Source organism: Neoarthrinium moseri (genome assembly GCF_022829205.1).
Source record: "Neoarthrinium moseri strain CBS 164.80 chromosome Unknown scaffold35_Wmoseri_CBS_16480, whole genome shotgun sequence".
NCBI classification, from domain to species: Eukaryota; Fungi; Ascomycota; class Sordariomycetes; order Amphisphaeriales; family Apiosporaceae; genus Neoarthrinium; species Neoarthrinium moseri.
In genome coordinates this window covers 157,206-171,019 of record NW_026055149.1, presented here as the reverse complement: position 1 = coordinate 171,019, position 13,814 = coordinate 157,206, and the positions used below count along the sequence as shown (strand labels likewise).

General features: G+C 52.8%; 6 protein-coding genes across 6 annotated transcripts; 3 read left to right on the top strand and 3 right to left on the bottom strand.

Moving 5' to 3' along the window:
* Positions 1-217: 217 nt before the first annotated feature.
* On the top strand, positions 218-1,272 carry JN550_008387 (uncharacterized protein; the record flags this gene model as incomplete). Its single annotated transcript, XM_049320342.1, has 3 exons — positions 218-247; positions 303-1,083; positions 1,145-1,272. The coding sequence occupies 3 exons, from the start codon at positions 218-220 to the stop codon at positions 1,270-1,272; spliced, it is 939 nt and encodes a 312-aa protein (XP_049169609.1).
* A 1,829-nt stretch (positions 1,273-3,101) lies between these two features.
* JN550_008386 (uncharacterized protein) lies at positions 3,102-4,028 on the bottom strand (the record flags this gene model as incomplete). Its single annotated transcript, XM_049320341.1, has 1 exon — positions 3,102-4,028. The coding sequence occupies one exon, from the start codon at positions 4,026-4,028 to the stop codon at positions 3,102-3,104; it is 927 nt and encodes a 308-aa protein (XP_049169608.1).
* Positions 4,029-5,407: 1,379 nt separating this feature from the next.
* On the top strand, positions 5,408-6,598 carry JN550_008385 (uncharacterized protein; the record flags this gene model as incomplete). Its single annotated transcript, XM_049320340.1, has 1 exon — positions 5,408-6,598. One exon carries the CDS (start codon positions 5,408-5,410, stop codon positions 6,596-6,598), a length of 1,191 nt encoding a protein of 396 aa, XP_049169607.1.
* A 398-nt stretch (positions 6,599-6,996) lies between these two features.
* Positions 6,997-7,805, bottom strand: JN550_008384 (uncharacterized protein; the record flags this gene model as incomplete). The annotated part of the gene is made up of 2 exons (XM_049320339.1): positions 6,997-7,436; positions 7,610-7,805. The coding sequence occupies 2 exons, from the start codon at positions 7,803-7,805 to the stop codon at positions 6,997-6,999; spliced, it is 636 nt and encodes a 211-aa protein (XP_049169606.1).
* A 532-nt stretch (positions 7,806-8,337) lies between these two features.
* On the bottom strand, positions 8,338-10,009 carry JN550_008383 (uncharacterized protein; the record flags this gene model as incomplete). Its single annotated transcript, XM_049320338.1, has 6 exons — positions 8,338-8,955; positions 9,011-9,082; positions 9,266-9,325; positions 9,379-9,487; positions 9,566-9,632; positions 9,700-10,009. The coding sequence occupies 6 exons, from the start codon at positions 10,007-10,009 to the stop codon at positions 8,338-8,340; spliced, it is 1,236 nt and encodes a 411-aa protein (XP_049169605.1).
* Positions 10,010-10,994: 985 nt separating this feature from the next.
* JN550_008382 (uncharacterized protein) lies at positions 10,995-13,394 on the top strand (the record flags this gene model as incomplete). Its single annotated transcript, XM_049320337.1, has 3 exons — positions 10,995-11,258; positions 11,333-13,045; positions 13,104-13,394. 3 exons carry the CDS (start codon positions 10,995-10,997, stop codon positions 13,392-13,394), a joined length of 2,268 nt encoding a protein of 755 aa, XP_049169604.1.
* Positions 13,395-13,814: the final 420 nt, after the last annotated feature.

The window sequence follows — 13,814 nt, the reverse complement described above, 5'->3', positions numbered from 1 at the left end:
TGGAACCTTGCCAGCGATGCATATGTGTCGACGATTGCATAGCTTCTGGACCATAATATGAGCCAATGGCCAGTCCATCATCCCTGTGATTAACACCGCGTAAGCTTACCGCGCAACATGCCCATAGCAACCGTTCACACAGTTTTGAGAGTCGGCGTTTTGCCTAGCCTCCCCTTCGCTGGTCTGTGCTTGCCCGCTTGACGCTTGGGTGAGAACAATGTTTTCAGGGTTTGGAAGGTCGGGCTCGGTAAGTCTAGACTCTGCAGGGCGGATTACTTGACATGCTCAATTAACGGCCATAGCATGCGAGGTCTAGTAAATCCCACGGTTCTCACCACGAGGGCAAGACGAAGGCAAGGGCCTCGGGCAAGACTTACAGCTCTGGGAGGAGTACCTCGGGTTCAAAATCTAAAGAGCGCCTTGACGTCAATTTTCTCTTTGTTGTTAACGAACTGAACCTAGATCTCGACTTTCCCACCTCAGCTGATCAATGGGGCAACCCCCTACCACCCGAGACTTGGGATGGCTATGTAGAGGAATCGCAGGGCAGGGTTTTCAGATACAAGAACGGTGTGGTGACCGTGGAAGATATTTATACATGGCACCGACCAGGGCCCGGGCTCGCCGGCTCTATTGGGTGGTGGTCGCAAAACACCGACGAAACGGGAAATCCCATCCATGAGTTTCAGGCGCTCGACCCGTATAGCACATTTTCGGTGTTCAACTGCGGTCCATTCCTCCCCTGTATATTTGGGGGCGGCGATGTCACCGTACATGGAGATGATGAGTTCTATGGCTGGCGCGCCCTGCATTTCATACACGAAGGTGGAGTCAGCCAGGCAAGTCCCAATGGGAGCCACAAAATCGTTGCTGGCCGCAACGCCGGCTTCATCGACGGGCTCCTCCCACGAGCATATCGCAATACCAACACCCATGCTCCAGTGTCCCAAGGTCTTGGTGGACACATAGGCATTGTTATCGCACTCATGGCTTTATCACAACGCCGCGGCGCAATCGACGCCGCCTTTGCCCGGTCTCACTGGCACAACAACAGATGGACCGGTCAGCGCGATCCAGCAGCTTGTAGGTGACATTTTCGTAGGTATTACCACACATTATGGATGAACACTCAAAGTTGCCCCAGGGCCAACCGTCCAGCACGACCCAAGAGGAGTGTTGGTGTATATCGCACTAGAGTCCGACGGTCGTCCCGGGTCTTATGAGGACGATATCCAGGATTTTGAGTGGGGAGGCATTGCAGTTGTAGGGTGAGCTGGAAATTTTGGATGTTGCAATGCAACCCGCAACAGAACAATCTACGTTTGAGAGCTTCTGCAATCGCAAAGCAGAGCGAGGAATCAATTGCCCATTTGCGGGTCAGAAACATAACGTTGGAACAGTACAAACTGTAATTGGCAGGCAACGATAATCACACATGAATAAGATGACTTGAGAATTCTCGAAGGAGGAGTAGAAGATATTGATATCTCTGAACATATCTCGCGACGCCGTCCTCGGTAGACAATAGCATATATAGACAGACCATGTACATATCACTATCTTTATCTCTATCTATATTACCTTTGAAATGTATATATGAGCTACGTTTGTTGAAGGCTTGTCTCAGCCACTGAAATTACCATTACACCATGTAGTCCAATGGACATTATGAACAGACAATCGGGAGGATTTCGATATGTCACGTCTCCTGCACGCTGTAAGGTCTAACTGCCCTTGCCCTTCTGAGCGTATACCTATGTAAAATAAACAAGGGCGAGTGAGTTACCTACCGTCTAAGCACCATGCAAAGCTGCTACAACCACAGCCTTGATACTATTGGTTGCATAACAGCGGCATTCAACCAAGATGACATGGTCTTCTGACTTGAGTAAAGGTATATGGCAATGTTGTATTGGCGCTCGACGTCACCATGCACAGCCCTACCGCATTTCATCTGACTCATCATGGTCGCGTGACTATGCTCCAAGTGGGCATGGCTCGTATCCACATGAAAGAATACATCATCGTACAGCGGAGCTTTCAGTCTATCCGCAATATCTGTATACCGACCTTGCCCTAAAGTAGTGCATGTCTTGGTGTTGCATTGAGCAAGTTACGCATGAGCCACTAAATGCATTGATTGTGGCGATAATTGTTGCGCTTCACGCCAACCGGAAATTTCAGTCAGTAAGTCGAGAAGCTGGGCCGAGACCCACCGGCGTTTTCATACTCGACACCAATGTACGATAAATCCTTGCCACCGACCAGAAGTTGTGTGAATAGGACAGGATATATTGGGTGCTTATCAATGTCCAAAAGAGCGAGCTATGTCAAATATAGTGTTGCAGGAAACAGTCGATTGCATGTCGAAGTGACTCACATAATCCACATGCAGTGTTCGATTACAAGATACTGGTCAATGAATTTTGGATCGGCAGTCTTAATCCAATCATACAATCAGGAAAAACCATTCAAGCTACGTGTCAGCACGCAGAACCGAAGTTTTCATGCAGCTGATGCATGGTACGGACCGGAACGGTCATGCCCGCCATTCTTCTGGTTCTCGGCAGTGCATGCATCGGAACGTGGTCCTATCCCGAAGGCACCAATACATATGGTGGGGTTGGGCCATATAAAAATACGATTACGAAAGGTTGTATGCATAGTTGCAGCGAGATCCTAGAAAGCACGCGGGGTTTGTATGCGTTACCTCGGAGACTACCAAGGAGTTCTGTACTTTGAAGGTGTTGAACATGTTCATACGTCGGTGCTCTTCTTTGTGAAGGGCTCGTCAGACCCCGGTTGTAGTATTCTACGTCTTGTTACAATGGCACCCCCGTGACTAGGCTCGCATCCGGAACTTCTAGTGGCATATGGCGAGAGAACGCAGGGCATCTGTTTTACTCGTACGAACCCCCGAATCCCAACCTTCCATCGTGTACGTGATACGAGAAAGCCTCTCTGTTACTACAGTACACAAGTTCCCTGCAGCTGGCACCTTTTTGGAGCTTCGGGATTAGTGGAGCAAAGGTTACACGCAAAGTGCATAATCGTGCATCTAAAATTGTAGTAGTACGCTATGTCTATCAATATGCCCTCACTTACGACAGACCTTGCGCTGCAGCAGCCAGCTTGGCAACGTTGGATATGCTAGCGGGCTCAGCCGTGAAGTTCCCAAGATAGCCCAACTGGGAGATATAGAAGCTATGCACACCCTTCGCGATGATAGCGTTCACGTAAGTCTGCAGTGTGGCCTCGGAAGCCGGCTCGTAAGGATTCCAACTCTCGTAGAAGTCGTGCACCACAACCGATGACTTGGACACATAGGTTGGGTTGCTGCCGAGCTTCTCCAGTGTCGCAGGCGTGAAGGCCGAGAAACCGCTGGCGGATGGATCGCAAGCGTAGCCGTTGAAGTCCATGCGGCCACTGGAGTTCGTGTAACAAGCCTCGATGTCGAGGATCACGTCGGCGGCATCAAAGAGCGATTCGCTTCCGCTCTGCACGAAGGTACCAGGGTTCAACACGACAGGACCCCCAGAGGCGGCAAACTTTGTCTTGGCGTATTGGCTAATCTGTGTGTTGTGGTCGAGCTGGGACGGTGCAGTATCAATCTCGTCAAAGAAAATCCCGTCCATGTGGATATCGTGCGGCACGCCTGCTGCCCAACCCTCAGCGGTGGCCCATTCTGTATACTGGTCGACAGCCGCTTCCACCTCGGTGGCAGTCTTCTTGCCATAGCCGGTGGCGATATATCCAATGAGCTTCACGTTGTCATGGGAGTTTAGAGAGCCAAGGTATGGTGCGAAATCCTTGATCGCGGCTGGTGGGTTCGGGCTGTACGGCGGACCTGAGTTGTCGTTGATGATGATGTAGAAGTCCAGCTGTGGATGTGCTGCCGCGGCCGAGACTACTGCATCCCAATCGACGGTTGCAGCATCACCAAACGGATACTCGTATAGGGGAAGCATGATGCCAGTCTTGGCATATGCAGCGGCTACGAGAGCCGCGGCCAGAAGGACTGATCTCATGGTGGACAAGAAAACCTAATGACTATTGAATAGATATGCCAAAACTAAGCAACCGTTTATCACAACTCACGGCAGAAACTGGGATACTGATGTAAGTGCGAGCGGATGACTCGGATCATATATTTGAACGGTTTAGAAATAGGGACGACGTAAAACATCCAGGAACCGCCAATCTCGGTTGCATACACACGCCTTGCTCCACAGTACTAAGAATAGAGCATGGTGCCGGGGTTGGGACGAGCTATACAAGGATTAGTGCCAGCAACTAACTCATTGGAATAGTGCCAAGTTCTGGTTCAAGTCTGTCTGTCAACTTGCACATCCGAGAAGTTGACATGGACATACCTGAAGAACCGGCAAAACTTGCCTTGGTGCTCACTATTCTACTAGAATGTATCTGGGACCAGCAATAAAAGCATCTATGATCATACGATCGCGCGCAGCGCGGTCAGCCGGACTGGACACTAATGATCTGGAAACGCCAGGGTTAAAATCCTTCCACTGGCGAAAAGTTCCACTTCAAATATCACTACTCACGTTCAGGATCTACCAAACTATAAAATCGCACGTATTCTTCACCATTTCAGGCCGTTCCAGCCCTACCACCTAGCGGAAAATCAGACTCCATGAGTCTGCCTCCTGTCCATGAAGTCAGCTCTTCAGCTAACTAGATATTCCCTCTGGAACCCCCACCCCACTAGGTGTGATGGGGGATTTGTGACTATATGGTATTGAAATGCACGGAGAGATAGAGCAATAGAAACACTTTGCCACCGCCCTGGCCTACATGGTCCACTCTTCGCTATAGAGTGTTACTAATACCTCAGTAGCTAGCTGCTCATTGTAATATGCGACGCAAATCACTCAAGTGGCAAATGAGGCTACCTAGCCATGGATTGCTGCCGGTCCTCCAGCGATGTGATTGCACCTACCACCTACCGTCTTCTAGTGCAGAATTTTCTGAGGGATTTACTTAGAGTTTATCAAAACTGATTGAACGGTAGCAAGGTTGAAAAGTATGGTTGTGCGTTGAGACCGTTCACCAAACTTAATAATTTGCAACGACCTCGACACACCAAACTCTATCTGCAACGACCATCGTGAAAGACTATGCATTCTTTATTTCTCCATTTCAGGCACAGGGATATATTTAAAAGGCAGTGATCATCGTTCCACGAAACATTTGTCTTGATTAGCAGTCCATATCAAGATCACGACACTGAGAGGCACAGCATCAAGATACGATTTAACGTGAAAACCCCCAACGGCTAGACTGTTTAAATCTTCAATGATACGGCTCCTGGTCAGAATGCAACTAGTGGTCCTTCGAAGCCGAATCACAACCCAGAGAGCTATTCCACAGCCTTGTAGCGAAGCCAATGCCCCCCTTCACACAATTCTCCAAGCTGCCAGCAGAGCTTCAGATGTTAATCTGGAGAAGCGCCATCCCCAACCGTGGCATTCTAGAGATACAGACAGCAGAAACCGATGACAATCTTTGGTATCCGACCTCTGGCTACACAGTCCAGCGGCAGCTGCCGGCACCGAACGTCTTCCGTGCCGCCGGCCCTTTTATAACACGCACACTGCTCAACGGAAAGACACTCGAAGAAAACAGAAATGCGCACTGGTTCACCGTGAAGGGATTTGAGGACAAGCGTATGTGTTGGTTTGAGGAGCAGCAGGACGACATCGTGTACTGGAACTCGTCGCTGGGCCCCAGGGTTCCCCATGGCTCTAGCTCCCTATCCCTGATGCGCCTAAGCAGCAAGCTCCCCGGTCTGCGTCACTTGATGGTTCGGCACGAGGACCTCTGGGACCTGGACATGAGACGACTCTGCGATGAATTCCCGAACCTTGGACAGGGAACCTTGAGTTTCTACCTTGGGGGCGTCGACCTCGATTTCCGGAAGACCATGTCAAACGACGAACCGGTGTGCCACATCCTGATTGATCTCATGGACCGGGGCAAGATGGAGAAGATGACAGCCCTGATCCAAGACTTCTGCGCCGAGTACCCCCAGCGTCGGAAATACGGAAATGGCCTGTGGGTGGGCCGTGTAGGCGTGCACCCCATCGAAGACGACGTGGAAGCCGAGTGGACGTTCCTCTGCCTAATGGCCCAAGGTCGCAAGGAAGAAATAGGGGGCAAGCCTTTCGCCCGGAACCGCAGGAGGTGCTTCGGAAAGGACTGGAGCGATGGCCGCGCCTCGTCGATACACACACTCGACACCAAGCACATGCACTTCCTCGCCGTGAGCTGCGAGGACCTGCCCTGGAGCATGCAGTGCCGGCACCATGAGATACAAGCCCTGGGCGAGGACCGGTGGAGACAACTGGTTGGCAACCTCGACCAGTCGATCTGCAAGCTCCATGTGCAGTTCGCGCGCACGAAACAGCACCACGAGGCCCTTGCGAGCATGCCGCAGATGCGCCAGGTCGCCATTGTTAGGATCTTGGGAGATGCAGGAGACTTGGATGCGAGTTTCCGGGAGGACGTGGTCGAGATTGGCAAGACGAAGGAGCGCCCGCTGCTCTGGAGCCGAGAGGTGGCACGCCTACTGGAGTAGTCACCCTCGGTCCTTAGGGGCATGCATGAATCGAGAAATTTCATCCATCTGGAGTTGCCTTAGGATGGAAAGGGTGGTTCAGAATGGGGTCTTAGGATACGATGGATAATGAAGACGCTTGTTTATGCGAGCGCATACCTTACCACCGTTTTGATGACAGTTCTGTATATCTAGACCTGCCTGCGCCGTCATGGCTTTGCGATATCGACGATATTGACCATGTAATTCCATGTTCTAAATGATGACTCTACCCATCTTCCCTCTGGACTGCATCGCGCAGTTTGCATTCAGCTTCAGTCGCATATAGTGATGCTTGTATCAGCATCACAACCATAACAAGAACCCCTTTTAGTCTTTTGCATTCGTTCCCCTAGACGCCTCCTTTCACGAGCCCAGGCTTACGCAGAGCTGCCCGCCTTCTCGGCCGCCTCTTCGACCTCCTCATCACCGTCCTGCATCTTGATGTCCACCGCGGCCTGCTCCAGGCCACCCTCCTTGGCGTTCTCCTCCTCCTTCTGCCGGCTCTGGCTCAGGAAGTGCTCCACGACGTGCATGTGGTTGTTGAACGCCGCGCAGTCCAGGGGGATCTGGTCCTTGTCGTTGGCGACGGTGGGGTTGGCCCCCCGCGACAGCAACAGCTTGATCGTGTCCAGGTGGCCACCCAGACAGGCCCAGTGCAGCGCCGTGTTGCCGTAGCTGTTGGGGAGGTTGATGTAGGAGGCTTTGGGCTGTGAGGAGGAGGAGGAGGTGGAGTCTTCTGCTGAGGGGGATGTGCTTGAAGGGGCTGGGGGAGCGAATGTGGACGCAGGCAACTGCGAGAGGATGTGTGTAACGGTTTCTGTCGCGATATCAGTCCTCTGGTCCTGCAAAAGGGGGGAGGGGCAGGGGTGGCAGGTGAGCCGAGCGTCGTCCACTACCTCAACTCATCCGATTCAATCGCAAATGAGCGAGGGGGGCTTTTTTCTTTCACCACCAACCCTTGCCCCGGCATGAGCCACACGCGCAACTTACTCGAATGCCCATTTGCAGCTGCCATGTGCAGACACGTCGCCTGGCCGTCGTCCCTGGCCGCCTCTAGCACCTCTGCGACAGTGACCTTCTCCCGATCCGCCAGCTCCATGAGCAGCTGGGTGAGCTCTGCATCCTCGCCGGCCCGTGCCAAGTAGATGAGATCATCGATCTCCTCTTCAGAGAGCTTCGGCGCCATTTTGTGTGACTGTACTGGATTTCTTCGTCGCAAACTCCAGGTCTTCTCCGTGGCGTACCCTTTAGGCAAGTGGGTGGATTGAAAATTTTTGGCGCCGTTGTGGTGCCCGACGTTTACGACTGCAAGCGCCCGCTTCTCGAGTCTCTCACGAGGAAAGATTGGCGAGTATACCCTGGATCGATGGGAACCTGAGGATTTTTCTGATATTATCGACCGGAAGAGCTTGCATACAGTGGCAAAGGTGTGAAGATGTCAAAAGGTACGTATCTTTTCGTGTGGTGCATACTGTGTAGGTGGATGCATCACGTGATGCAAGCTTCACTGTGTGTCTCAACGAGTCGCAGGACTTCAACCGTGAGCAACACATCGTGAGGCGGCATATATTGGGCACATATATCTACTGGTATAAGAAGACTGAGGCATACTTAAAGTCAAGTTGCTTTTTATTAAGAAGAATTGTGCTGTATTCCTTCGTTCTACTGCCGCGATCGCTAGCAAGGACAATCAGCCAACGCCGATATGGCAGGCCAGGTTATTCCAGATCCCCATCAAAACTAGATTTGAGTCTCGCATCTAGCCAATTCGTCATGTTGCCCATGTCTTCAACCGCCTGGATCTCAAATTTCGTGTTAAGCATCAGCATTAGCTGGAGCTCGCTGGTCAGATTCATGTCCTCAGCATCCTGGTCTTCAGGAGTTTTCAGGGCGGCTAGTAGATTGATGGCCTTGTTCCTATCATTGAGGGTCAAAGCGACCATCTTGTAGTCTGTAATTGCTAAAGTAGTCGATGGAGTCGCAGGATTCTCTGGGGACAAGCTATCATGGCTAGTCGTGATTTGCGCTGGAGCGACGGCCCCGGCCGGCGACTGGCTTTGGATAGTGCATGTACTCGGTTGCGACGATGATTTAGATGGAGAGTCAAGGGGCCTGGCGACAGAGAAGATGTCTTCGCTCTTGACACCCAGCCAGCTCAAACTGGGGACAGTCGCATTGACTTCGTGATCCAAGTTACGACTGCCCAACTTGAAAGTGCGCATAATGCCTATCCCATCAGGGTCGAAGTCAACAAGAGCATACATGGGGATGTATGCATAGGCAGAATGTAATAAGCTCAGAAATTGTCGAGTTGCCAGGTCTGGATATCCCTTCGCCTAGCAAAATCATATTAGCGAACGACATAGTCAATGCAATCCCTGTGGCAGATACCGTAACCAGGAGCCCAGGTCCTGCTGAAGAACTGTTGAAATAACTAGCCGCAGCCAAGCTGCGGAAAGTCGCCTTTCTGGAGTCAGCACCATGCTGATACTCCTGGGGACATGCAAACCTGCTTCTTTCTCAATGATTAAAATCCATTGGATGCCGCGAAGATCAAAATCATCTGCGCTGCGCGTTGGCGGAATTGGGACTCCCTGGAATATATGAGAGAACTGCGGGCCGCGATATACTTCAAGGGTGACATACATGATGGCCATCTCCATGACTGAACTGCCCACCGGCAATCAGCCCTTTCGAGGCTGCAACCTGCAACCGAATCAGAACAACGCTCCCGAGAGGACTCGACAAATAGGCCATACGATATTCAGATGATCCCTGCTAACACCAAATGTGAAAGCTATGTCATCAACGAGATAGTCGACATAAGCTTGGCTGCCGAACAGACCGGGGTTGTGGTAGTAAATGTTCCTATTTCCGAAGATCAGTTGACGTTTAAGCGAATCTGGAAGATGGACCTGGGTCTGGTTTCTTGATAGAAAGACGAACCTTTTTGTCACAATATTACCAGTCACAAGTGCCTCGTGGCAGATGTACAGGATATGAAGAACAGCAGCTGATACCGAGCATAGTGTGAGTGGTATTGAGACTTGAGGAAACTCATAGATACATGGACAACATACTGAATCTTCTTGCACCAGTCCCGGCGGGTGTGGGAAACGAGACGGGAACTTCGTTGCCAGAGCGGCGGTTGCGTAGTGGAATGGTCATTGGGCGGTTCTCGGTGAGTGCATCAGCTGCATCCTCCAGGATATCCTCAATTTGTCCAATAACCAAGGCAGCCGGGCTTTGCTCTTCTGGGGTTTGACTCTGACATCCGCCATCTTCTTCGCTGCTTGAGTAATTGGTCGGGGATGAGGGCTGCGCTCCAAGTCTTGTTCGAGGTTGGCCTGGACTCGGGGATGGATTGCCAGGGGAGCTCGACGAGTTCATGGTGCCAGTCTCACTGTTCATTAAGAATGTGTGGGCCTAGAGTGACTAGGCAGCTGAGAAGAGCTCGACTGTGGTGACCTTGAAGCTCCCAAAAATCTTGCATTGCTCTGGTTGGGATGGGTATGACCTTCTGGATCTAGGCATCTACAGCCACATGGGAAGGTAGACAATGCTCGGACGCGTATGGGACCAGAAGAAACCAAGACGAAGATAGAAAGGATGTTGATAAAATTATAACGGGCGTATCACCGCCGAACAGCAGATGGTTTCATGGTTCAAGAGTCCAGACTGTATTACAGCACAGTGTTTTGCATCCAAATGCAGACCCAGACCCAGACCCTAGATATGGAGGTCGTACCTTCCGTCCCTACTCCCACTACATGACAGGAAAAACGGCAACGGATAGTCAACACACAAAGTAACTAACTTGGAAGTTCGAATCAATGTTCCCCCGGGAATTGATCCCCAAGTTGACTGCTGGTGTGCCTCCGGGACACGCTGCTTTGGGTTGAGTCGTGCTCTCGCAACTCGCATTCAGTATTCGAAGTGTTATACCGAGTTCACAACCTTGGGTACTGAACCAACAAGTTAACTTAGCAATCGCTGGCCCCTGATTTCGGGCTCTCGGGTCCCAACCGGGCACCGCGCATGCGAACCTTGGCAGGGGGGCACCAGTGAATGGGCACCAGTGAATGCCACCAATTTACCCCACAGACTTGCGCTGGAGATGGGCCAGATGGGGTGTCAAGGGTGCCAAGGGTGCCGCTAGGACGGTGAGCTAGCCACCACCACCCGCCATGTAACCCACCAGCGCGCGCGCCAGGGCCTCTCTCTCCTTCAGTGCGACAGGAGCTGAATGTACTATGGTACGGGGTGCCTGGATCTAGTGCCTTTTTGTTCTCGCGTGTCTGGCTGGAAGCAACGCAGCCAGTGATTCGACTGACTGATCTGGAGAGCTGAAGCCCGCCTCACTCTGTCTCAGGAAATGGTGACTACGCGCTCCAAGGCCAACGGGGCCATGACCGCCACTCCCAATGGCAAATCGACGGCCGTGACGAAGCGCAAGAGCGACGACACTCTAGTCACGGAGGAACCAAAGCGACCGAAGCTCGCTGACAAGACCGACATCACGCGGTGGCGCTGCCTGGACGAGGACGGCCGTCTCACCTGGAGGTACCTGGAGGACGACAAGGCCGCCGCCGCCTGGCCGCAGAGCTACGCCGACAAGTGGTATCTGGGACTCGACCTTGTGAGTTGCTGCTGAAGCGCAGCCCACGCCCCGATCGCAAGCCGCTGCCAAGTTAACCATTTCTTCCGTCTTAGGGCCTCCCCGATCTGCCCAAGCCAAAGAAGCCCCTCGATGCCGTGCGGAATGGCCTGACCTTCTTCGAGAAGCTCCAACTGCCCTCGGGAGAGTGGGGGAGCGAGTATGGCGGACCGATGTTCCTGCTTCCCGGCGTCGTCTTTGCCTGGTACATCACCAAGACGCCGATTCCCTGGTACAAGGCGACCGAGATCAAGAACTACCTGAAGGCGCGTGCGCATCCCGAAGACGGCGGCTGGGGTCTGCACATCGAAGGGGAGAGCACCGTCTTTGGTACATCCATGAACTACGTGGTGCTGCGTCTGGTCGGCGTCGATCCAGACGAGCCCTTCATGGTCAAGGCACGAGCGACCCTACACAAGCTGGGCGGCGCCACCCATGCGCCGCACTGGGCCAAGTTCTGGCTGAGCGTCCTGGGCGTCAGCAAGTGGGCTATCGTCAACCCCGTTCCGCCCGAGATATGGCTCCTGCCTGACTGGGTGCCTGTTGCGCCTTGGCGATGGTGGATTCACATCCGACAGGTCTTCTTGTCCATGAGCTACATCTACTCCAAGCAGTGGACGTGCGAGGAGACGGACGTGATTCGGGAACTGCGACAGGAGCTGTTCGTCGAGGAGTGGGACAAGATCGACTGGAATGGGCACCGAAACTCAATCGCCTCCATCGACAACTACCACCCCAAGTCATGGCTGCTCAACACGGCCAACTGGTTCCTTGTCAACATTTGGAACCCCTACCTCCGAACCAAGTCTCTGGCCGAGAAAGCCGAAGCATGGGTGAGCAAGTTGGTGGATATGGAAGACGAGAACACCGATTTTGCCGATCTTGCGCCCGTCAATGCGGCCATGAACACCGTCGTATGCTACATTCGCGATGGGCCAGGAGCTTACACAGTACGGAGACACGTCGACCGACTGGAAGACGCGCTATGGGTGAAGAACGAGGGCATGATGTGCAATGGCACCAACGGCGTGCAGAACTGGGATACTGCCTTCGCTATTCAGGCCGTTATGGACGCTGGCTTAACCGAGGACCCCCGCTGGAGACCCATGTTGATCAAGGCATTGGAGTTTCTGGACAGCCAGCAGATTCGCGAGAACTGCAAAGACCAAGACATCTGCTACCGCCAGCAACGAAAGGGCGCCTGGGCGTTCAGCAACAAGGTCCAAGGCTACGCCGTCAGCGACTGTGTATCGGAAGCACTCAAGTCGGTCATCCTACTACAAAAGACACCGGGATTCCCACAGCTGCTGGATGATCAAAGAATCTTCGACGCCATTGACACGCTCCTGACCTACCAGAATGCATCAGGGGCTTGCTCTTCGTACGAGCCGACGCGGGGGAGCGAACTTCTGGAGATGCTCAACGCGGCCGAGGTGTTTGGCAAGATCATGGTTGAGTACGACTACGTCGAGTGCTCCACCGCGGTGATCACCGCACTGTCGCTCTTCAACAAGTACTGGCCAGAGTACCGGGCAGATGACATTAAGAAGTTCAAGGCCAGAGTTCTGGCCTTCATCAAGAAGGCACAGTTCCCCCACGGCGGCTGGTACGGAAACTGGGGCATCTGCTTCACCTACGCCACCATGTTTGCCCTTGAGAGTCTGTCGAGTGTGGGCGAGACGTACAGCACCAGCTCGCACTCCAAGAAGGCCTGTGATTTCTTGATTTCCAAGCAGAGGGCAGACGGAGGATGGTCAGAAAGCTACCGAGTAAGTGCCCAGCACTATGCGGACATGTGAATATGGCAAAGAGGCTAACATCTCGCAGTCATGCGAACGAAGCGTATACACCGAGCACACCTCAGGCTCGCAGGTGGTCATGACGGCCTGGGCCCTGATCGGCCTGATGCATGCCGAATACCCCGACATTGAACCGCTCCGGAAGGGCATCAAGCTGATCATGGACAGACAGCAGGCGAACGGGGAGTGGCTGCCGGAGGCCATCGAGGGCGTCTTCAACAAGAGCTGCATGATCACGTACATGAACTACAAGTTCACCTTTCCGATCAAGGCGCTGGGCATGTTTGCATCCAAGTACCCCGAAGAGACGGTGGTGTAAGGGGAGAGACTGCGTTGCCGTCTGAATTAAGTACCAGATGTGCATTTTTGAATCATTAATTCATGGTGCAGGAGCCCATCCATCGAAGCGCACGAGGTGGAAAAAAGAGTGCCTTACCTTTATATATATATATAAATATTTAATGAATGAACATAATGGCTTTATGATACCTTCTTCCCCCCCTGATTTGTGACACCCCTACCTAGGTACAGTCTATGGCCGATGCAGCAGGCGGTCAGGGAGCTCAGGTGCCTAACTCAGCTGTCACCGCCCCCCCCCACGCGACCTTGAATGGCCGGCAATACATTTCAGCGGGGAGCTCTTAGTTAGTTAGGTAGGTACCTTAGGTACCTAGGGCGAGCTTCCTGGAGCTTCGATGCCCCGCCATAGAAGGTCCCTAACGATAGGTAGCTGCCTGCC